Source organism: Thalassophryne amazonica, chromosome 14 (assembly GCF_902500255.1).
Source record: "Thalassophryne amazonica chromosome 14, fThaAma1.1, whole genome shotgun sequence".
Lineage (NCBI taxonomy): Eukaryota > Metazoa > Chordata > Actinopteri > Batrachoidiformes > Batrachoididae > Thalassophryne > Thalassophryne amazonica.
In genome coordinates this window covers 53,692,960-53,716,640 of record NC_047116.1, presented here as the reverse complement: position 1 = coordinate 53,716,640, position 23,681 = coordinate 53,692,960, and the positions used below count along the sequence as shown (strand labels likewise).

Here is a 23,681-nt window from a genome sequence, read left to right as displayed (position 1 = left end):
CTTCTGTTTTTCTTGTTGCTTAATGCTGACAAATTATACTGTACTTGTTTTTCTGATGCCTGATTCTGTTTTTTCTCTCTGTTTGTGGTGCGGCTCCATCCAGAGATGGGGGTGCTGTCTTCTTCTGCAAGCCGCCCATCCTGTGCACCGGCATGGATGCCCAAAATTTCCTGTATATTCGTTTTGTCAATTGTGTCGGTAGCATGGCCCAAGCAGAGGGTCACCCCTTTGAGTCTGGTCTGCTTGAGGTTTCTTCCTCAAATCATCAGAGGGAGTTTTTCCTAACCAGTGTCGCCTGTATATTTGCTCTAGGGGTTGGTAAGGTTAGACCTTACTTGTGTGAAGCACCTTGAGGCAATTTTTTGTTGTGATTTGGCACTATATAAATGAAATAAACTGAAAATTGACATTGAAAAGCCATACTGTGCAGCTATGATAAAGACGTCCTCTGTAAAAGTAGTCAAACTAGCTTCCCAAAGTTTCTTTACAGGCTAGAGAACAAAAGAAGTTTTCTACAGGTCCTGATGTTTAACTCCGGACACTATAACATGAAGTAAATCAGGGTCTATAACTCCTTTTGGATGGGACACCAGTCCATCACAGGTTACTTCCATGGCAAAGGCCAGTACTCATTTAAAGCTTGAGTAAATTGGGACGATACCGACAACATGTCTTGTCCCAGAACACACACAGGTAGCCTGAAGCACACACACTGAATTGAACCCTAGTCTGTGTAGTGATGATTCAACTAACACCACCCCCCCAACACACACACACACACACACACACACACACACACACACACACACACAACATTCGCGACCACAACAAATATTGTACAGCACCATACGTTGAAGACGTGGGTTTGAGATGAAAAGATTAATATGTGAAAACATTTTATGATGTTAGCTTTAATTTCCTGGTATTTACACCTAGATGGAAAGAAAATACTGTTGATCATAGCACCTTTGTGCTCAGTCCACCCCTTGAGAGAGAGAGAGAGAGAGAGAGAGAGAGAGAGAGAGAGAGAGAGAGAGAGAGAGAGAGAGAGAGATCTAACATGCCTACACTGGCCATAATGCACTGCCATGCTAATCCCACACCACTGCAGGTGACTGTTGATGATATGTGCAGGCAGCATGCATGTGTTGTGGTATTTGTACAATGCTGGCCTTTAGATCAGATTTTTGGTGATCTAAGCACAAATACTTTCAATGCACCTGCTCATTTTTAGTCCACAGAAGAACATGTGGTGGTGTTATTTAGAAGATGCAGGTGCAGCACATGACAATGGCCTCTGGGTTGGATGAAAATTTGCTATGACACTTGGACTGGGCTTTGGAGTGCTTGTGGGTGTAAGACAGGACCCACAGTGTTAATTCACCTCACCAGAAGTGTTCCAACACATTTGGAGTTATTCAATTATGACCTCAAGAAATCATAAGAAAGCTGAATGAAATAACAATTATGTATAAAGTTCCACTGGTATTTCCTATAAATGCAAGGGGACATGCCCCAAATGGGCTTGTGTCCTAAGTGCAAGTCCGTTTTGCGTCTGCCAATGAAATAGAGTTCCAGAGTTAATTTAACACTGATAATGTTGTTCTGCAACATCCCACATCACCAATAAAAAGGTACTGATAATAAATCTAAAAACAATTTTACACTGCATGCAGCAGGAGCATAAAAAATACATTTAGACAAAACCATATGGATTATTTTATTTTCTTACCTGGTCGGCTGTGAGAAGTCATAGTTACGTTAGATTTCAGCGAGGACAACACACCACCTCCATGATGAGTGCGGTGACCACAAAGTCCTATTCAGACAACTTAATAGTGGCAGACGGAGGTGTGGGGATGAAAGCAGACACAGGATAGCTGCTTCTCAATGTCTCGTTACAGCAGGCAACAGGTGGAGACCTCAGGTATGTGCTGAAGGCAGGGTTCCTTCCAGACATCTATGTTGCAAAAGAAAAGAATCAATTAATAAAAATAAAATAACAGACATACAGGGGCAGCATGGTGGCCAAATGGCTAGAGCAATTCCTTCCAAAAACAGAAGGTTCCTGGCTCAAGACCACATGTAGCCATTCTCCGTGTAATGTCGAGTTGCATCAAGAAGGGCATCTGGCATAAAACCTGTGCCAAATTAGATCCATACTGGGTCTGCTGTGGTGACCCAAAGCAGATAAAACTTAATGCCAATTTAAAATAACAGACATATAAAAATGCTTTCATGCACAAGTTACTTAGATTCAAAGACTTTTACAAACTGGTTTACTGTAAACTGACCACAGGTGTGAATATGTTTGTCTACATGTGGCCTTGTGACAGAGTGGCATCTTGCCCATGGTGTACCTCTCACCCAATGACCACTGGGATAGGCTCTAGCTCCCCCATGAGCCTTAACTGGAATAAGCAGATACAGAAAATGAAAAAAAAAAAAAATGAATGAATGAAAACAGTTGTGGTGGCACTTTGCACCATCAAAACAATCCCTCAGACCTGCAACGATTTGATAATCGTGGTGATGTTTGGTTCAAAATTATGTATATCGTAATGGGGATATAATGGTCCACATCATTATTATTACAATCTATTATTTCTTGTTCCTATTACGTGCTAAAACAATGCTGTTTATAGAGTGTATGTGTGAGGTGAACCTGCTTAAGGCACATCTGAGTGGTGCCCTCCTAAAATACCACAGAAATTACTGTGTTACACTTTCAGACCAGCTTTTAGGTGATTTAAAGCATAAATGCCTTCTTGCTGCAGACAACAGGAATGTGCCAGCTGGAACACACACAAGAGCTGGATTAGCTTTAGTCCTGAAGGAAAATGGGTGCTGGGTGAGAAAATGACAATTGTGTCACATGAAAACTAGACAAAACACTTTGAGCCGGGTAGAAAATAGGGCCCATTAACTTTTAATACCTCCATTTTTTTATACCAACTAACAACTGCCTTAACATTTTCAGCATTTAATCTGTGAACTACTTTTTAATAGTCTTTGACTTATCATTTAGTGTAGACAATGAGAAATAACGGGCAAAAGTGTAGTTTTGTACGTACGGATCATTTAAAGGGACAGCATGTCAGGCTGATGTTTTAAACTTTCTACCAGATTGGATGACATCAACAAAAAGTGAAAAGTTAATGATACACTGACAAATCTTGGCAAAAGGTCTTTTTGCTCTTTTATTTTCACAAAAACAACATCAACTAACATATATATAGTTATAGGGGTTGGGTCCCAAATTAAGCTCCTTTTCACTACGCTGAACGATTTCCAAGGTACTTGATATGACGTGCAATATTTTTCGACACGCGATTAATCAATGTCATGGTCATCCGATCACTTCCAAAAAGAAATGAGCTGAGGATAAGGAAATAAATTTGTATTATAAGTATACCAAAGTGTTTTTACAACATTTATTTAAGGTGTTTTGTGAAAATTTGAAGTTTTGTGACCTTGATCTTTGACCTCAAACCAAAACCTTTTGGGTAAAATCACATATAAAAAGAAAATATGTTTTTTGTTTTTTTGTTGTTATTGTTGTTTTGTTTTTTTAAATACAAAATAGTTCTTAGTGCGCATAAATGGCAAGTAGGTGTCAAAACCTGTAGTTTGCAATTTGGCCACCAGGTGGCCACCATCGAGTTCCTGGGCTCAAGGACCATTATCCATGCATTACTTTAATAACTATATTAATTAGGGTTGGGTCCCAAATTAAGCTCCATTTTGCTGTACGATGAACAGTTTCCGAGATAATTGATAAGAAATTTGTGACATTTTTCTTTTTTTTTTTTTTACACACGATTAATCGATGTCAGTATCATGCGATCACTTCCTAAAAGTAATGAGCTGAGGACAAGGACACAAATTTGTATTCTATGCAACACAACAAAATATGTCTTATTGCATATGAATCATGACTTTGTGCCAAAAAACCTTAGTTTGGAATATGGCCACCAGGAGGCCACCACTGAGTTCCATGGCTTGGCTGAACATTTTCCACACAATGGGCCTCATGCATCAAAGTTGCGCACTTGTGGCGTAAATTTACGGTGTAAATTTGAAGTACACCAAAGTTGCCATGACATGTATCAAGCAGTGCGCACCTGCCCATTTCCAGCGTACGCCCGACGTGACCTTGATAAATGCGGCGGGTGAAAACAATCGTAATTATAATAAACACGCCCATAAATATTCAGACTCCGCTTCAGACACACCCTCATTTTACGACATGGAAGCCAGGAAGACAGCAAAGAAAAAGAACTCCACCAATCACGACGCGTGCCAATAGAGCGTCAAAAGCGGCCATCGTATTAATTGTTTTGTAGTATAATCAAAAAGGTGTTACAGTGGTCCCTCGTTTATCGAGGGAGTTACGTTCTAAAAATAGCCTGTAATACGCAAAACTGCGATGTAGTCAGCATTATTTTTTACAATTATTATAGACGTATTAAAGCTGTAAAAACCCTGTAAAACCACTTTATACACTTTCTCAATCAGGCATTAACATTTTCTCACTTTTCTCTCGTGTGTAAACACTCTCAAAGTTCCAACCTTAGTAGAAAAATAAGACCAAACTGTTTTCAGGCCCAAACATTTGTTTGAGAAATAAAAATAGAACGTTTTCCTATAAATAATTATGATGGCTTTTAGAACTAACAAATTTAATTTTAACGATCAACGTATGAGGTTGGAAACATAAGAAATTATTAATAGTGACTGACCAGTATTTCACAGATCTCGCCTCTTCGTCCTGACGCCACGCCTTTTTAAACTGAGTCACACCTGGCTGTAGGTGTCTGTTTCCGAGTGACAAACACAGTTATGAGTAGTTGTTGGCGCTCTTTTTTCTTCTGGGTGAGAAGATTCTTAACAGACACGCAGAACACAGAACACTGTAAAAAAAAAAAAAAAAAAAAAAGGCATGCAAAATTGGACTAAAAACTCCACGAAATGACATGGCCGCGAAAGGTGAACCGCGTTATAGCGACGGACCACTGTATTCTCTTTTCACATTTCAATAATTCTTGACATGTGGATATTTGCTCGCTCAATTAATAAGACACGCCTTATTTTTCAGATTTCTGTATTTTTTAAATTTATTTCTTTATTTATTTTATGATAACAAACGAATGGAGAAAACAAAACCTGATTGCAGCACAGGCGAAGGGAATGACAACACTACAGTTGGAATTATCAATTTCATTGTCTAAAACGATCATACCACATAAAGTTAAGCTCAGCGCTGCTCTGGCTCCAGGCTCGAAGTCTGGAGAAAAAGGCGAGCAGCGCTTTCTTTGCAGTCAGCGCTGTTGCCACGGATCATGCTCGATAGACCAGCAATCCTGCAAAAGCGGGATTTGTATTGATTATTATGTAGTATAATCTGGAAAGTGTTATTTATGTAACATATGCATTGATTTGTATGATGGCACTGTTTATCAGGCCGATCATATTCATTTTTATGTGGATTCCAGCGCTGGTTTATTTTGGCGTATAATTTACACCACCTCTCGACCTGGTGTATATTTTCAGCGCAGCGTACGCCAACGACCACATTGATAAATGCGTACACCCCATATACGCTCAAATATCGCCGTACGCACGTTGATACATGAGGCCATTACCTCTATAATTATATAAGTTAGGGATCGGTCAAAAATTGAGGGCCTTTTCATTCTATGGCGCAGCGTTTCTGAGATGATTTATTTTTTCAAAATTTGTGAACTTTGACCCAAGCCTATCAATGGTAAATATCACTTCAAAAATCACAGACCTATAGACCCCGCCACTCTGCATGGTTTCACCAAATTTCAAGTCAATCAGATAAAAAATACTTAGAATCTTATGCTGCGTTCACACCGGGAGCGACCACACGCCACAAATTCACGTTGGTTGCATGGCGACGGACGCACCACCATCGCCCGGTGTGTCGCTCTGCTTTCGCTGCGAAAATTCGCCCCAGTGGGTCATCAAATAGGAGGAGCTTCCATTCCGCTCACTGGCTCCGGTTGTCAGTCAAGTTAACATGACGGACCTTGATCACATGGAGCAAGTTGTTGTGGAAAGCTGACAAACATTATGAGACGTTCCCAATTCGGGGAGTATCATTATTTGCTGCAGGAGCTGCGACTGGATGACGCCCGCTTTCAGCGGTCCTTCCGCCTCTGCAGGACCCAGTTTGAGGACCTCCTGTCCCGTTCACGCGTGCACATGTAAACAATTAAAAAAAAACAAAACTCAGCTGCTTGCTGTGGGGCTGCTCCTTGCTCTTCCTCTAAAAACTCTGTCATAATTGCGTTGATGAACCAGTCACCATTTGCTTTATTATACATCTGTGTAGTTAATAAATAAAATAGTCTTCACGGACAACTGGCTCACGCGCATGTAAAAATTAAAAAGAAGAAAAACAAACTGCCGTTCCAACTGCTGCGGGGCTGCTGCTCGCTCCAAAAACTCTGTCATAATTGTGTTTAGAAACCAGTCACCATTTGCTTTATTATACATCTGTGTAGTTAATAAATAAAATAGTCTTCATGGATGATTCGCTCACGCGCACACGTTAAAAAAAAAAAAAAAAAAAAAAAAAAACCTCTGCTCCCGCTGCTGTGGGGCTTCCGCTCGCTCTTCCCCCAAACTCTGTCATAATTGTGAAATAAAGGACAAAATGAACATAAGTCCTGCTCACAGGCTGCTACCAGAGACAGGACATGTTCACATCCCACTCAGTCACACACCAGACATCTCCATGTCACTACATATCCAGTCCCTGATTGGTCATCGCGGCGCGACAAGACGAAAAAGTTCAGATTTTTCAAGTTGGGGAGGAGGGCAACGCGACGTGATGCGACGTACTATCGCGCCACTCGCTCAAAATTGCTTCACTCACGTTGCTTCATTCGCGTCCATCGCGTCGCGCTGCGCGGCTTGGCGCCGAAACGTGTCCTTCCATAGGGATTACATGGCAACCTGTCGCTGCTGTCGCTCGCGTCGCACCCGGTGTGAACGCGGCATAAGGTTTTTCATAATTTCTGTATTTTTGGCTGCTGTCATGTGACCATGCCATGATGTGCTTCAACACAAAACATTACTAAATAAAGTGTGGTAGAAAAGATTACTGCAGCTATTCCCAGTTTTGCTGAAATGGGCAAACAAATGAAAAAACAAACAGAGAGACAAACATATAAACAAACAATCCAACAGACACACCAACACAGTCTTGTTGAATGACTTTGACAAGACAGTCTTGATGTGAAGAAGTCATATTCTAATGTGGTGCATACATGCGTATATTATAGCCCAGTATGTGACGCAAGATACTCAGAAACAAACAGACTGTATTGTGATTTAATCATTTTTACTTTCACACACTGAAACTTGACATTATATCTGTAAGAAAATCTCATTCTCCGACGCCGATTCCTCTTTCACTTCATATCTCGCTCATGGTCTGTGGGGTGGGAGGAGTAATTTTATTTTTATATAACGTTGAAAATACGGGAAATTTAAACAGACATCCTAAGACAAAAAAAAAAAAAAGGTGATGAAATCGTTCCTCTTTGGAAACTAAAAGAAATACACTCACTGGCCACTTCATTAGGTACACCTGCTCAATTACTTGTTAGCACAAATGGCCAATCAGTCAATCATATGACAGCAACTCAATGCATTTAGTCATCTAGACGTTATGAAGACAACTTGCTGAAGTTCAAACTGAGCATCAAAATGGGGGAAAAATGGGATTTAAGTTACTTTGAACATGGCATGGTTGTTGGTGACAGATGGGCTGGTCTGAGTATTTCAGAAACTGCTTCTGGGATTTTCACATACAACCATCTCTTGGGTTTACAGAGAACAGTGTTAAAAAGGAAGACCTTGTGGACTCTGTTGTTTGGCAACTGCACATCAGGCAGTGGAGAGGGTTCGCAGCCACGCAGAGGGCTCTGATCTGAAGTGGTTGTCTTTGGTTCACCACACCCAGGGATATGTGTGAAACACCATATTACAGCGCAGGATGCAAGGAGCATTTTGTTAATCCTCTCCCTCCCAACTCTTCTGTACTTTGCTACAAACCGTCTGATAAGACTGATGATTAATTGTGCACATATCATTCATCACAGAACCTACTGTGGACAAACTGTATCTGCATGAATTACCGACCAATTCCCATTTAAGTCAAAATGCGAGCCTTGCTACTGACAAGACATGAAGTTTTTAAAATGTGTGAAAAAAAATTATAATTTTGCCTCAATTACTTGTTAGCACAAATGGCCAATCAGTCAATCATATGACAGCAACTCAATGCATTTAGTCATCTAGACGTTATGAAGACAACTTGCTGAAGTTCAAACTGAGCATCAAAATGGGGGAAAAATGGGATTTAAGTTACTTTGAACATGGCATGGTTGTTGGTGACAGATGGGCTGGTCTGAGTATTTCAGAAACTGCTTCTGGGATTTTCACATACAACCATCTCTTGGGTTTACAGAGAACAGTGCTAAAAAGGAAGATATCCAGTAAGCGGCAGATGTGTGTACGAAAATGCCTTGTTGATGTTGGAGGTCAGAGGAAATTGGAAGACTGGTTGAACGGCGACTGTGTGATGCCATCTCATCAATATGGAAAACATCTTCTGAGTTTCCAACACCTTGTTGAATCTATGCCACTAAGAATTAAGGCAGTTCTGAAGGCAAAGGGGATCCAACCCAGTACTAGCAAGATGGACCTAATAAAGTGGCCAGTCAGTGTATGTCATAAAATACATGTTAAATAATATTTTTTTACGCTTTGCTTTATTTAGTCTTCAGTGGGCTTCACGGGCATTACAACTTTAAGTGATGATGTAATACAGCTCTGGTTTCTTGAGTCAGAGTTGTAGCAATTTAATTTGGCTGCTTTTGATTAAATGTATTTCATTAAACCATATAACAATATTCCTTAGACATTCCTTAGACATTACTCTTTTGAAAAAACCAATTGGCCACTTGAATTTTCAATGAGCAGCCAGGTAGGGGTCAACTGAACAATTCACACAGGGGTCAAATTACAAGATGCTCCAATCATATTGAAAAGTACACCACATTATTTGTCTGATCATAAATATCCCCAAAAGGTATAGTTTGGACCATGACTGAATGTTATGGAGTTATGGGGTAAAAACAGTAAAAATGGTGATAAAGGGCAATTTCACTTTGTACAGGGGTCAAAAGATAAAGTTGCACTAATTTTGGTAAAAAGTGATGCAAATTATTGGTTGAGTTAATAGGGGTTTAAAAAGTAATAGTTTGCACCAGGTGTCATGCTTACTGCATTTCTTTGATTAAACACTTGACCTTGAAACGCCTGGCCTGCCTCATTAAATGTCTGGGTTAAAACTTCGTCTGAAAAAAATTAACGCCTGCCTAAAATAACCGGTGGGCATTATGTGCATTAAAAGGATGACATTTGGTCGGATCACTCTTTTTAAGCAGAGTGGTCCGCTTTAGAGTGGTACCTTAAAATTCTAAAGCCTAATTTATGATTGTACAACTCCGTAACTCTGTGACCACGCAATAATGTCGATGTGGGCGTGATCGAAGTTCTCCGTCACGTTGGTGGATGTCATACTGTGGGAATAGTAGGGGCATGACATGACAGCTCCACTTCCTGATGCAATCATCAATCCCAAACCAATGTTAATGTTACATGTAATTTCCCTTAATTGTGGGTCATTTGAGTGTCTTTGTAGTTTTTGTACTCAGTGTTGTAAAGTTGGTCATATTTTCAGACTTTTATGCTGAACGTTTCTCTATTCAATCCATGATCACAAAGTAATTGGCGTGTGCACTGCAAAAACTTTTAAATCTGATGGGAAAGGAAGGAGTGAAACTGGAAGAGTGACCAATCACAGACCTTGTGGACTCTGTTGTTTGGCAACTGCACATCAGGCAATGGAGAGGGTTCGCAGCCACGCAGAGGGCTCTGATCTGAAGTGGTTGTCTTTGGTTCACCACACCCAGGGATATGTGTGAAACACCATATTACAGCGCAGGATGCAAGGAGCATTTTGTTAATCCTCTCCCTCCCAACTCTTCTGTACTTTGCTACAAACCGTCTGATAAGACTGATGATTAATTGTGCACATATCATTCATCACAGAACCTACTGTGGACAAACTGTATCTGCATGAATTACCGACCAATTCCCATTTAAGTCAAAATGCGAGCCTTGCTACTGACAAGACATGAAGTTTTTAAAATGTGTGAAAAAAAATTATAATTTTGCCTGGGAGGAAAATGATTAATAATTGCTGGTCTTGAATAAAGGCCTGCTTCGTTTAGGTGTGGGGTCTGAGCACGGTTTGAAAAAATAAACACCTGGGCTTTTAATCAAGGAAAGATGGGGGTTATCATGTTACAGGGTAACATATGTCACATGTCATAGAAACCAACTGACGTTGACATTGTTTGAACTTTACTTTGCAGACCAAGCACTCAACATGGTCAAAACTACTCCATTTATTAATGCGATTAGCTCAACCAATAATTTGCACCACTTTTTACCGAAATTGGAGCAACTTTAACTTTCATCCCCTGTACAAATTGAAATTGACCTTTGTCAACATTTTTGCTGTTTTACCCTATAACATTCAGACACAGATAGTCCAAACTATACCTTTTTGAATCTCTGTGATCAGGCAAATAATGCAGTATACATAGTTTTCAATATGATTGGAGCATCTTTTCATTTTGACCCCTGTGCAATTCTTCAATTGACCCCTACCTGGCTGCCTATTGAAAATTCAAGTGGCTAAATAATTTTTTCAAATGATGTCTAAAGCCTTAGTCCCACCAAATAATAAGCCATGAATAATGAGCCACGCATGGGTGTGTCAGCAATTATTCAAAGAATGATCCACGTTTTAAGCTATCACATATCCGTAAGGCACCTCTGTGTGCCTCTCTAATAAGCCATGACAGACCTCTGTCATTTGAGCCCCGTCCAGCCTCGAATGGCTCATGTCGCTGCATATGATCCACATCAAGCCACATATGATCCATGTAGCACCACGTAATGCTGCGTTGGTGCACGTTTAGGCATGGGTTTGGTCCAAAACTCCAGCCCTCCCACATTTGGTCCCTTTAAAGCAGAGGTCTCAAACCGGTTCCAGAAAGGGCCGAGAGGGTGCAGGCTTTCTGTGCAACCACCCACTCCAGCAGGTGATTTCACTGATTAACATCACTTTGAGCAGGTGAAATCAGTTAATCAGTGAAATCACCTGCTGGAGCGGGTGGTTGCACAGAAAGCCTGCACCCACTCGGCCCTTTCTGGAACCGGTTTGAGACCTCTGCTTTAAAGTGCGGGTTTTTAATTCACAGCATCCATTAGAGATGCTGTCACATTTTTTAAACGCAGGCCAAAAATTGACGCTCCACTACAGTCCGGCCGGTGTGTGCATCCGTGCACCAGGGTGCTGTTCACCTGTGTTCCAGAGTCATTAAATGCACTAGACTAGACCATTTTGAACCAAACCACGAGTTGAAGGACAGTCGCCTCTGCGGTTCTTCCCACTGGCTTTATTTCTTCTGTGGCTTTTTTTTGACACAATGATCCAACTTTTAACTTTGTGTTCATCTGTTAATGTCTGCAAAATCGCTCTTTTGCATGCTGGCGTTCTACGTTCCTGGACAGTCACCTCTGCATTTCTTCTCACTGGCTTTATTTCTTCTGTGGCTTTAAACACAGTCATTTTAACACTGTGATGCACATTTTAACTTTGTGTTTGTTTGTTATTGACTGCAAAATCCCTCTTTTGCAAGCTGGCGTTCATGCGCACACACAGCAGAGCTCATCTGATCCATTATAACAAGATGTTAAATCTAGCATAAACATACTTTTATAGCTGCTTATAAAGGAAGGAATGAACAAGCAACTGTTTCACCAAGCTATTACAATAAAAACATTACAAATAATTACCTTTTAACCTGTTCCAAATATGTTCTCCACCTCAGCGCACAAGACAGAGAGAGGAAAAAAAAAGGGTCCAGATGAAACAGTCCTCTGTAATTCCAGAAGTGATAAGAGGTGTTTTCAGCCGACAAACTGACAGAAAATGATTTAGCTGCTTCAAAATAATTATTGTATATACAGCGTTTGGCGCACAAAGCAGGTGGAACTGTAGTGCGCAAGAGGGATGAGGCTGTCCAAAATAGCCTGTCCTCTCTTCATAGCTGCCAGGTGCTCAGATAATGGGCTTTTAACATCCTCAAGTTCTCTCACGACTGTGCTAAATAAAGTCCATAAGTCCTGCGCACGCACACACACACACACACACACACACGCAACCGGGTCGGCGCTTGTCCGTGGTGTACTACCAAAAAAAGACTGTGTACATCCTCAGTGGAGCCACAAAAAAAAAAAAAAAAAAAAAAATCACATCATAAATTAGTTCAGCTTTTCATTCTTTCTTCCTGCTAACAGTCTCCAGACAGTGCAGTGGATTTGTTTTGTGTATGTGTTACAAGAATTAGGAGCATCAGTTAGCTCAATCAAATCATGTCTCAGTAGAGTCATTGTCCCCCGCGCGCGCACGCACGCACACACACACACATACATCCGGGTCGGCACTTGCGCGTGCACACAAGCACGTGTGGCACACGCATGTGCGTGCGCGAGTACGTGCACACATGCATGTGGGTGCATGTCCGTTTGTGTGTGTACACGTGTGCAGAGTGCAATGGTATCAAACGTATGGAACAAAACTGCACTCTAAATGCAATGCAACACAAATGGGATGAATTAATCCATGTCATGTGACACACAAAGCACCAATCAAATGACAAAGATCCACTCAGCTGTTATATAAAGTCTAATAACAACTGAAATATAAAATGTAGATTATATGTATTAGCCTAAACAGTTTCAAATTTTGTCAATCAGATAAAACAAGAATGTGATTAGCAACTGGAACAATCACACATAACAGCAGGCGACCAGTGATAGAATTGGAACACACAGAGAGCAAGGTAATGATTTCAGTCGGGATACTTCAATTGTTACTGCAATTTGAACAACTTGAACTGTGATAATAGTTCTGAATGAGGTTTAGTTTGTGATGAAATAAAGTGCTTTTCAGGAACCAAGTCTAAGATTTTTACAAAAGCTCAACAGAAGACAATATGACAAGCTATTCAGCTGTCATGCAAGTGTTTCCCCTTCAGTATTATAGACCTGGCAGGCACCCAAGCAAAAGAGAACCCCTGCCAGGACAAACATTTTGTTAATAATGCAGAAGAAAAATACAGCAAAAGATCTATTAATTTTGGATGCCAACAACATTTCATTATATCCCCAGCTCTTTAATTCTGGTATTCTCTAACAGTCTTCTGGGGAATAACTTATTTTTAACACTAAGTTGACACAGTACTTATTATCTTATAATTTTTTTTTAATCTTACCAGCAGTCATCTGACAGCAGCATGACATTACACACCCCCGCTACTGACCGCATCAGTGGTCAGAGCTTTCAATAGAAGACACCACACGTCAGAATATAATGGCCCATTCACACGCTGATGATACACCTGGCAACTACCAATAGCGAAAGTTGCTTAAGCCCAGTCACACTGTGGCGGATCAACAAAATGTATGAGGAACTGATTCTATACGTTCGTGTTTATTTGTGTCAGATAAAAGTCATTTTCAGATCTGCAAAATGCGCTTCTTGTGAAGTCCACCAAGTTCATCAGAAAGTTTTGTGCTTGTGTGTGATCAGGTGGAGTGTTTTCCCACTGCTTGCTTGTTTGATTGTTGTTTTGTTCTCTGCATGTCATTTATTTTTCCTGCAGCAGTTCAACAGTTTATTCTGGCTTTCTGATTGGTCAAAAGTCCAGCACAAGCGGTGAAAGGACCGACACAGTAATCACAGCTCCAAGTGTTGAAGAAGAACACAGTTCTCTCTCTCTCTCTCTCTCTCTCTGTGTGTGTGTGTGTGTGTGGGGATGCAGTGGAGTTCTTCAACTGAGAAAACATGACGTTGTGCTTACAGAGTTTCAAACGATGCACATTTCTCTGTTAACTGGGAAAATAGTGCTGCTCAGCACAGAACAATGTGGAAATGCAACATCATCTGTCCATTGGTGCCCTAACTCCAACAGATAAAATATTTAAATACACAAGTAATCCTTTTGCTCTATCCTTCAGAGTGTGACTCAGCTTTTACCGCTGACTAGCGCCGAGGTCCACCAGACTCCACAGGCTCTAAGTCACCGTCAACGACTTAGCGCCTGTGGAGTCTGGCAGAACTGATGTTTGTTGTAGTCCTGGAAAAATTTTCATTCATTCATTTTCTATACTCGCTTACTCCAATTAAGGGGGAGCTGGAGCCTATCCCAGCAGTCATAGGGTGACATTCTTTGACATTCATGCTAAAACACTGGCAAGAGTTAAGCTCCACTACCACTATGTCACCTCCGCTAGTATGCCATTACTGCTTCGTTGCCCTCTGCTGGCCTTCACTGGCCAACATCAGAAGCTTGACTGAATGCACCACCTCCTGTGGATTTCTTGGGCATGAAGAAATATGCAGGAATGTGCAGGACCTGTAAATGCAGAGTTACGTTTAGCTTATATAGGCAACGTCAAATGACGTCTCAAACACTGAATCAACAATGAGCTCCGGCAAGCTATACTACTGAGCTGAGAAGTGCGCTACCAATGCTTCCGCTCTCCAATGTCGAGCTCCACCAGTACAATGCCGCCCTCTGCTGGGCTTAGTCAACCTGCTTTGGAGACAGGAAATTTAGACCCCTGGAGCATGTTTTTTGGGAATATTTGGGGGGGGGTGTTGTGAAAAGTGGTTTGTTTTTTCCCCACCACCAATAATCAAGCTTTGCAGGACTGTGGTTGGATGTCACACATTGCTCAACTTCAGTGCCTAACATTTTTCTGCATAATAACACACCTCACAGTTTGGGGGTTTAGTGAGTAAAACCAGGCCTGAAAAAAATTGTGGGGAAACACTAAAAGCACATTCAAATTGTTGCACAACAAGCTGTAGAAGATAGTATGGAGAAGTGGAAAGATGCCATTTTGCTGGTGAAGAGCAGAGGAAATATTTTTGTCAGTGCTGTCCTGCAGTGCATCCAGAAAGTATCACAGCCCTTCACTTTTTCCACATTTTGTTATGCTACAGCCATATGCCAAAATAGATAAAATTATTTTATTTCCTCAAAATTCTACTCACAATACTCCACAATGACAATGTGAAAAAAGGGTTTTTTTTTTTAGATTTTTGCAACTTTATTGCAGGTGCATCCTGTTTCCACTGATCATCCTTGAGATGTAATTGGAGCTTAATTGGAGTCCACCAATTCAGCTGATTGGGCATGATTTCAAAAAAGCACACGTCTGTCTACGTATAAGGTCCCACAGTTGACAGTGCATGTCAAAGCACAAGACAAGCATAAAGTCAAAGAAATTGCCCTGTTGACCCCCGAGACAGGATTGTCTTGAAGCAATCTGGAGAAGGGGAAAGAAACATTTCTTCTGCTTTGAAGGTCCCAATGAGCACAGTGGCATCCATCATCCGTAAATGGAAGAAACTCAGATCCACCAGGACTCTTCCTAGAGCTGGTCGCCCGTCTAAACTGAGCGATTGGGGCAGAAGGACCTTAGTCAGGGAGGTGGCCAAGAACCCGACTGGCACTCAGTCAAAGCTCCACCATTTCTCTGGTGCTTGAAGGATGGCATGGAGGTCGTGGTACTGGAAGGAACAGGAATGGAGGTAGTGTAAGAGTGAAAATGGGACATACTAATAACAAACAAATATTCTGGGGTGAACATGGGCACAGTAATAGTGGGGACACATGTTTGTTACAGTGTTGTGCAGACATGATTTTGATATGATCTTGGATGGCTGCTGTGTTGTTTGCATGTGTAAGTTTGCAGTAATGTAATAATGTAATGTAATAATGCAGTAAAAAAAAATCCTCCTCTATACCACTTCATCATGAAGCTGTAAAACTGATGATACAAAGTGCAAAATAATGCACCATGCACAATTTCTCCAATTACAGCCAGAGAAGTCTATAACTTCTTCTAGGGTGTCTTGGTGTCTTTCCTCACTGTTCTCCTTCTTGCACAGTCACTCAGTTTTTGAGAACTGTCTACTCACACAGATTTACCATAGAGTACCATAATGTTTGTATTTCTTCATAATTGATGTAAATAAAGTCCAAGACATATTCAGTGAGTTGGAAATGTATCAATGTATGTATCAATCCCCTGGCTTGTCTGAAGAAAACTGGCAATAAAACTGATTATTTACAGATATTATACCAAAGTGTCCCATTACTTAGACAGCACGGTGGCTTAGTGGTTAGCATTGTTGCCTCACAGCGAGAAGGTCATGGGTTCAATTCCCACCTGTGGCCTTTCTGTGTGGAGTTTGCATGTTCTCCCCGTGTTTGCGTGGGTTTCCTCCGGGTGCTCCGGTTTCCTCCCACATCCAAAGACATGCGGGTTAGGTGGACTGGAATCTTTAAATTGTCCATAGGTGTGTGAGTGGGTGTGATTGTGTTTGTTTGTCTGTTTGTGGCCCTGCGACAGACTGGCGTCCTGTCCTGGGTGTACCCCGCCTCGACGTCTATGAGTGCTGGGATAGGCTCCAGCCCCCTGCGGCCCTTGACTGGACTAAGCGGTTGAAGATGAGTGTGTGTGTGTTCCGCTACTTATGCACCCCACAATCTTGGCTTTTATAAAAGTAAGTCCTTCGGCTGCTCCCTTGTTTGCACTCGGGGTTGTCACAGCAAATCCAAGGTGGATCTGCATGTTGAATTGGCACAGGTTTTATGCCGGATGCCCTTCCTGACGCAACTCCACATTACATGGAGAAATGTGGCAGGGGTGGGATTTGAACCCGGAACCTTCTGCACTGAATCCCGTTGCTTTAACCACTTGGCCACCACCCCTGCAATCTTGGCTTTTATATTTTTAATTAATTTATATCAAGTTGGAGAGATTCACTTTCAGTTTGAGTTCAAGGAAGGTCATTTTAGCAATTGTTTTTGAAATGGCATAAACAAATTAAAATGTGTGAAATACCAAGTGTTCCAATACTTTTGGAGGGCACTGTAAATAAGCCACATAAGCTATCTCTTATTTTCTTTTCTCTTCTTCCTCTTTTCTTTTTTCACTTCCAGAAAGATAACTTCTTTTCATTTTGACAGAGAGCACGGTGCATCAGCAGTGTACTCACGATTGTTTACTTAAGAACACGGTACTTTCTGGGGGCTGGGGGGGGTATGGCCCTGTCGGGGGGGGGGGGGGGGGTATGGCCCCGTCAGAGACTGTGAGACAGCAAGGCAAATTTTTCCCTGTCTCACTGCTGTTGTGATTTTGAATTGGTTCAAAGTTTGTCTGCTCTCTGGTGCCCCCTGGCGGACTGGAGGCCCCAAGCAATTGCCTGCCCTGCCTACTGGCACCCATCACCCCTACTTATGTTATTTAACTGGCAAAAACAGCTGTCAAGCATTTAGGGAGAACTGTGAACAAGTCTTTGCAAAAATGGTTGGGTGTGCCACCAAGTTTTACGAGCACTGGGTTACACAATCACAGGGCCAACATTCAACATTCAATTACCACTGAATGCCTTCCTGATAGAAGAGTTTAAGGTGGCAAAAGCAAGAGTGGTAATAGCTTTAAGACATTTTAAAGATGATAAGATCAAAAGAGCAGGAAAATAATCTACAAGTGGTAGGCAAGCAGAAAACTATAATAGAAGGAAATAGGTCTGACTGTATCAAAGGGGCAATTCCATGAAAAATGGAACATGACAGAGCAAAAATTATTTTCAGTTGCAGATTCTGAAAAAAGGTGCAACTTACATAATAATAAAACCACCAACTTTACAATACAAGTTGGATTTATTAGGAAATATCCCTTTCCCACATGAATTTTGACTGTCAAATCATTAGTTACATTGGTTAGTTATCAGTTTTTGCTAGATTTTTGCATTTAATTTTTTTTGTTTTGACATATGTTATTACATGTATGTCTAGAAAGATCGGACATGTAGGGGGAGTAGAAACAGATTTCTCAGATTTCCTAAAACCTTCTAAAGCCAGAACTGCATGAAAGGGTGCAACTTGATGTAAAATCATCAATAATTGGATTATTTCATCTTTTCCTAAGCAAATCAGTAAAATATTTAAGAAAACATGTTTTTAGTTGTTTTTTTTGTTTGTTTTTTTTATCTACAAGTCATGTTAATGAATCAGATGTAATGTCCATCACATGGAATTTTTCACAACCATGAAGTCAGTGTGCTGCCCAGTGCCTCACCATTTATTCTCTAGTGTAGTCAGTATATTAGCGAGCTGCTCCCCTATATACCTGGACCTCACAATCACGAATCATTGTTAGTTTTCAAAGAAATTTGAAATAAAGTTTGAAGAAATCTTCATGTCTTTTTCTTGTCACATTCGTCACACATATTTTATTTTCATAAAAAACAGAAGCATCACTGGATATCTTTTCTTTCCTGCCTAAATACCTCAGGATGTTAACTATGCCCACGCACAAGATTAGGGATTTATGGCTTCAAGTTTTAGTGCGAGATTGGTTGAAATGGCTCCGACTCCTTACAAATGTAACTTCCTTGTACCATTTGGATCCCAGGGAGCACAGACTAAGTGGGACAAATATGACAGAATGCTTACCTGGTCTGAGACTGGGAGAATGGAACAATTCAGGATTCTTTTCCTACTTAAAGGGGAACATTACACAGTGAGAAATGCAATACTTTCCTATAAGAAACATACCAAAGAGCTGATATTCCACACTTTTTACACTTGTACCACAAGTATATACCTTTATCGGACATTTGAACTTCGCGTTCTCCCGAGCGCCTGCGAGCTGCCATCTTTGTAGAATATCCACTCGGCGCTGACGTCACTGACGCACAACTGTACATACGCGCCAATGTCCACTGTTGGAATTACAATTTTGTACATGGCCCATGTCAAACAAGCATTACTTCCGTACATTAATTGAAGTCTCCGTTGCTGTTCTGCAAAACACAGGGCATGATGCGGGGTGTTTGTGGCCAATTAACAAGTGAAGCTTGAATTCAAGGTCCGTTTTCGCACCAAGTTCACACCAGGCGCCAAGTTTCTGTCTCAACATCTTTGCCATCCCAGACTTGAATCCAGTCGTCCATGCGTTACCACCTCATGTTAACACCAGCTATGTTGTTGAGATGGGGACTGACAGAAAATGCTCTATGTCTGCTATGTGGTAAAACTGGAACTGCACATTATGTTCAATCAGTTTATCAAATGACCCTTACCCACAGAAAGTACCAGCATAGGCATGACAAAGTATTAATGGAGTTGGCTGACATTTCAGATAGTTATGTGGACCAAGAGGGACAGCTTGGATTGAAGGTAGCTTTTTTCTTGATTTATATTAGCGCTATTACACTGCCAAGCGTGTACATTGGATTGACTTTAATGTGCTAGCATTCTGCTCTGAGCAAGTTTAATATCTCGAAAAAGACAAGCATCGAAACTCCATATCGACAGATACTCAATATTTAATTACTCAGATCAGGATTGGGGCAAAAAGAAAAAAAACAAAACAAAACAAAAAAAAAAAAACCTGATCAGGACATCCCTAACCTTTACTGATTTTTTGTGTAATTTAGTCTTCTCTACCATGTTTTGAGCCACTGTACATTCCATTTCATAGTTCCAATTCTGTTTTGAGAAAACAAAACACAGAAATACTGATGGCATGGTTTGAATCCTCATTCATTTTTACCCCAGGCCATCAAATGTGGCCATCAGGTATTGCTAAGGCTTCTCGTCCATCCGTCTGTCTGCCTGTGCTCAGCATAAGTCCAGTCCTATTACTGCCAGAGTCTTCAAAATGACAGGGAGCATTGTTGGGACACAGACCTTGGACAAGTTCAAAGATGGCTAACCTTGACCCATTTTAATAAGTTAAAATGATATTAACATTTAACAATATCTCCATCTCTTGCTTACTATCATTTTTCAAGTTTTTGATTCAGTGGGAGCCACTATTTTGTTGCTGGTTAACACCAGTCTTAACTCTGGCTGTGTACCTTTAGCTTTTAAACATGCTGTGGTGAAACCTTTAATTAAAAAGAAAAATGGCGATCTTCCATCCTTTTTAATTTTAGGCGTATAACTCAACTCCCCTTTTCATCTAAAGTGTTGGAGAAATTGCAACTGGACTACATGCTTTTTAGCCCAGCATGACATTTATGAAGTTGACATTCCACGTCCCGACAGCCAGAGGCTGTGAGCGCAGACCGGGCCACCCGCCCTCGACCGCCACCCAGTCCTCTCTGCACCCGACCCCCATGGCCCCCTCTGCAGGTGGTGAAGCCACAGCAGGGCGGGCCCACGTTGTTCTTTTGGGCTGGGCCTGGCCAGGCCCCGTGGGCTAAGGCTCAACCACAAGGCACTCGCGCGCGAGCTCCAACCCCAGGCCTGGCTCCAGGGTGCGGCCCCGGCTCCACCATACCGGGCTGATACAGCAACCGCATCTGCAGTGATGAGGTCGCTGTATCGGAGCACTGTGGTGAAGAGTGAGCTAAGCAGGGGGACAACGCTACCGATCGATCTATGTTCCGACCCTCACCTATGGTCATGAGATTTGGCTCATGACCGAAAGAACAAGATCGCGAGTACAAGCAGCCAAGATGAGTTTCCTCCGCAGGGTGGCTGGGCGCTCCCTTAGAGATAGGGCGAGGAGCTCGGTCACTCGCGAGGAGCTCGAAGTCAAGCCGTTGCTCCTCCACGTCGAAAGGAGCCAGCTGAGGCGGCTCGGGCATCTTTTTCGGATGCCCCCTGGATGCCTCGCTGGAGAGGTGTTCTGGGCATGTCCCATCGGGAGAAGGCCTCGGGAAAGACCCAGGACATGCTGGAGGGACTACATCTCGCAGCTGGCTTGGGAATGCCTCAGGGTTCCCCCGGAGGAGCTGGGGGAGGTGTGTGTGGATTGAGAGGTCTGGGCGGCTTTGCTTGAGCTGCTGCCCCCGAGACCTGACCTCAGATGAAGCGGAAGAAAATGGATGGGTGGATGGACATTTATGAAAAGTTTCAGTCTCGCTTCAAACCCAGACATAGCACAGAAAAGCGCTCTACTGAGAGTTTTTAATGATTTGATTTTAGCTGCTGGCTCAGGTCGTCCTGCCATCCTGATGCTTTTAGACTTGTCAGCTGCCTTTGACACAGTGGACCATGTGATTCTGCAGTGTCATCTTGAGCAGTATGTGGACATCACAGGCTCTGCTCTCAACTGGTTCAGTTCTTACCTCACAGAGCGGAGCTTTTCTGTGCAGCTGGGCCACTTTTCTTCAGATGTGGCCCCACTGGCCTGTGGAGTTCCTCAAGACGCCATTCTAGGTCCAATTCTTTTCCTTTTGTACATGTTGCCTCTCGGCAGTATCTTTCAAAAATACCAAATTTCTTTCCATTGCTTTGCCAGTGATGTCCAAATTTACCTGCCACTAAGGTCATTAGACAATGACCTAATGCAGCCATTACTGGATTGTTTGAGTGAGATCAAACCTTGGATGAGTGCTAACCTATTAAATCTTAATGAATCCAAGATGGAGGTTATCCTGTATGGTGGGGGGGCACTTCCACAGCCTGCTCTGCTGATGTCCTGGGTCCCCTGGGTTCCAACATTCACTCCTGTGTGAAGAACCTTGGGGTGATTTTTGACACCCATTTTAAATTTGATAAGCAAATCAGTGCTGTTGTTAGAACAAGTTTCTTCCAACTCTGTCTCCTAGCCAAGTCCAAACCATATACACAGCACTTCCACAAACAAACCAATACTGCTGTTAAGGAATGTGTACCTGTTGTTAAAACAAGTGGTGGAAAGGTAAACCCACCCTGGTTAAATTGGCCGGTTAAGAGGTGTATCCGAAAAAAATACTTTGCATGGAAGAGGTACCAGGAAACTAAATCTCATGCTAGATACCAAGAGTATGTAAAATCGAGGAATGCAGCCAACAAAAAAAATTAGGGCTGCAAAAAGGCAATTCGAGAGAAATCTTTGTAAATGGCATTCTATATGTATGTGAACAGTAAGACAAAGAGTAGGCCTACTACTAGTAAGCTTGAGAAAATGGTGTTGATATCAATGATGACCAGGAAATTGCTGTTGAATTTAATTGCTTTTTTCAGTCAGTCTTTGTGATAGAAGTCTGATCTGGGCTAACGATTTTATGCACTGCGTTTATGGTGAAACAGTACGTGAACCTTTCGATTTTTATTGTCAAGTGAGTGACCACAATGTATTAGAGCTGGCGTGCCCAGCCACTCGATTGCGGTCGACTGGTCGATCGCCGACTGAGTTCCAGTCGATCGCATGACATTGGTGCTGTAATGGGCAGTGCTGCTATAACGGATTGGTGCAGAAGTTATTGGTGGTTATTGGTGGACATCCTTATTGGTGTAGCACTGCACCAATAAGGATGTCGGCTGCCATTAAACACCATAAAAGAAGAAGAGAGCTCTTCTTCGTCTTCTTCTTCTATGGTGCAGGATGCAGAGGAGAACAAATGAAAACGAGAAAAATGTCTTTGAAGCAACATAACAGCTTAAAGAGCAGAAATAAGTTACACTGTGGACAAAAACGGTATGCAAATGCAAATAGTGAGCCATTAGCTCAGTTAAACTGTGATTATTAATTCTCTGATTTTACTCCTTTTGTTAAAAAATGATGACTGTGTTTGGGATTTTAGTTTTTATTTATGTATTTTTCGTGCATTAGTTTAGTGTAATGTTTGCAAAAGCAACAAGGGTGAGCCGTGCATGTAACAGTTTATAAATATAATACAGTGATAAACGGTGACTATTAATACGGCGATTTACTGCTTTTGATAAAGATGACAGTGTTTGGAGTTTTATTTTTTTATTTATTTATTTTTCATTATTCCTTGCACAACTGGAGGTCTGCTGTACATAGACATTAGGTGGCTCAGCAGAGGTAAATTTCTGGAACAGTTTTCTGAATTGTTGCCCAAAATTAAAGAATTTCTAAAATGTTCAATCCATGCTAAATATGGACAGCTTTTGGATTTAGCCTTTCTTACTTTAAGCCTTCTCTCAGTGTTAGAAGTCCAGCTAAGGTAGGGAACAGCTTTTCCAACTTTAATTAGGCATTGAGTAATTTGAGTGGTTTGTTGTTGTGTTGTTACAGGCCAGTCTTAGACCTACTTGCGCTTATTCTTCACACCATGCACATTTCCTTCAATAATGCATTATTACTGTTGTTAAAACTTTACCTATGTGCCAGAAAATTGTGTTATTACATTGGTACACAATAAATTATGGCTTTCGATATGGCTTGATAGATCTCGATACACTGTCAACTTTAAAAGTAGATCTCAGTTCAAAAAAGGTTGGGCAACCCTGTACTAGAGGATATATTTTTCTCCCCTGAAGATGTAAAAAATTTACTGATACAGATAAATCCCAACAAGTCGATGGGTCCAGATGAAATCCAACCTCAAGTTCTTAAAGAGTTGGCCGTGGCCATTTATTTACCCCTGTATTGCATTCTACGACAGTCCCTTGATCAGTGTAAACTTCCAGATATATGGAAGTGAGCTCATGTCACCACCATCTTTAAGAAAGGGG

At 41.6% G+C, this 23,681-nt stretch overlaps 1 protein-coding gene across 1 annotated transcript in view; it reads right to left on the bottom strand.

Moving 5' to 3' along the window:
- hdac4 (histone deacetylase 4) overlaps positions 1 to 23,681 on the bottom strand; it is a 437,614-nt gene that overhangs the window by 388,467 nt on the left and 25,466 nt on the right. Inside the window, exon 2 of the mRNA XM_034186647.1 lies at positions 1,733 to 1,960. Within this exon, the coding sequence (XP_034042538.1) occupies positions 1,733 to 1,754 (22 nt within the window). The 5' untranslated portion in view covers positions 1,755 to 1,960. The remainder of the gene's footprint in view (positions 1 to 1,732; positions 1,961 to 23,681) is intronic.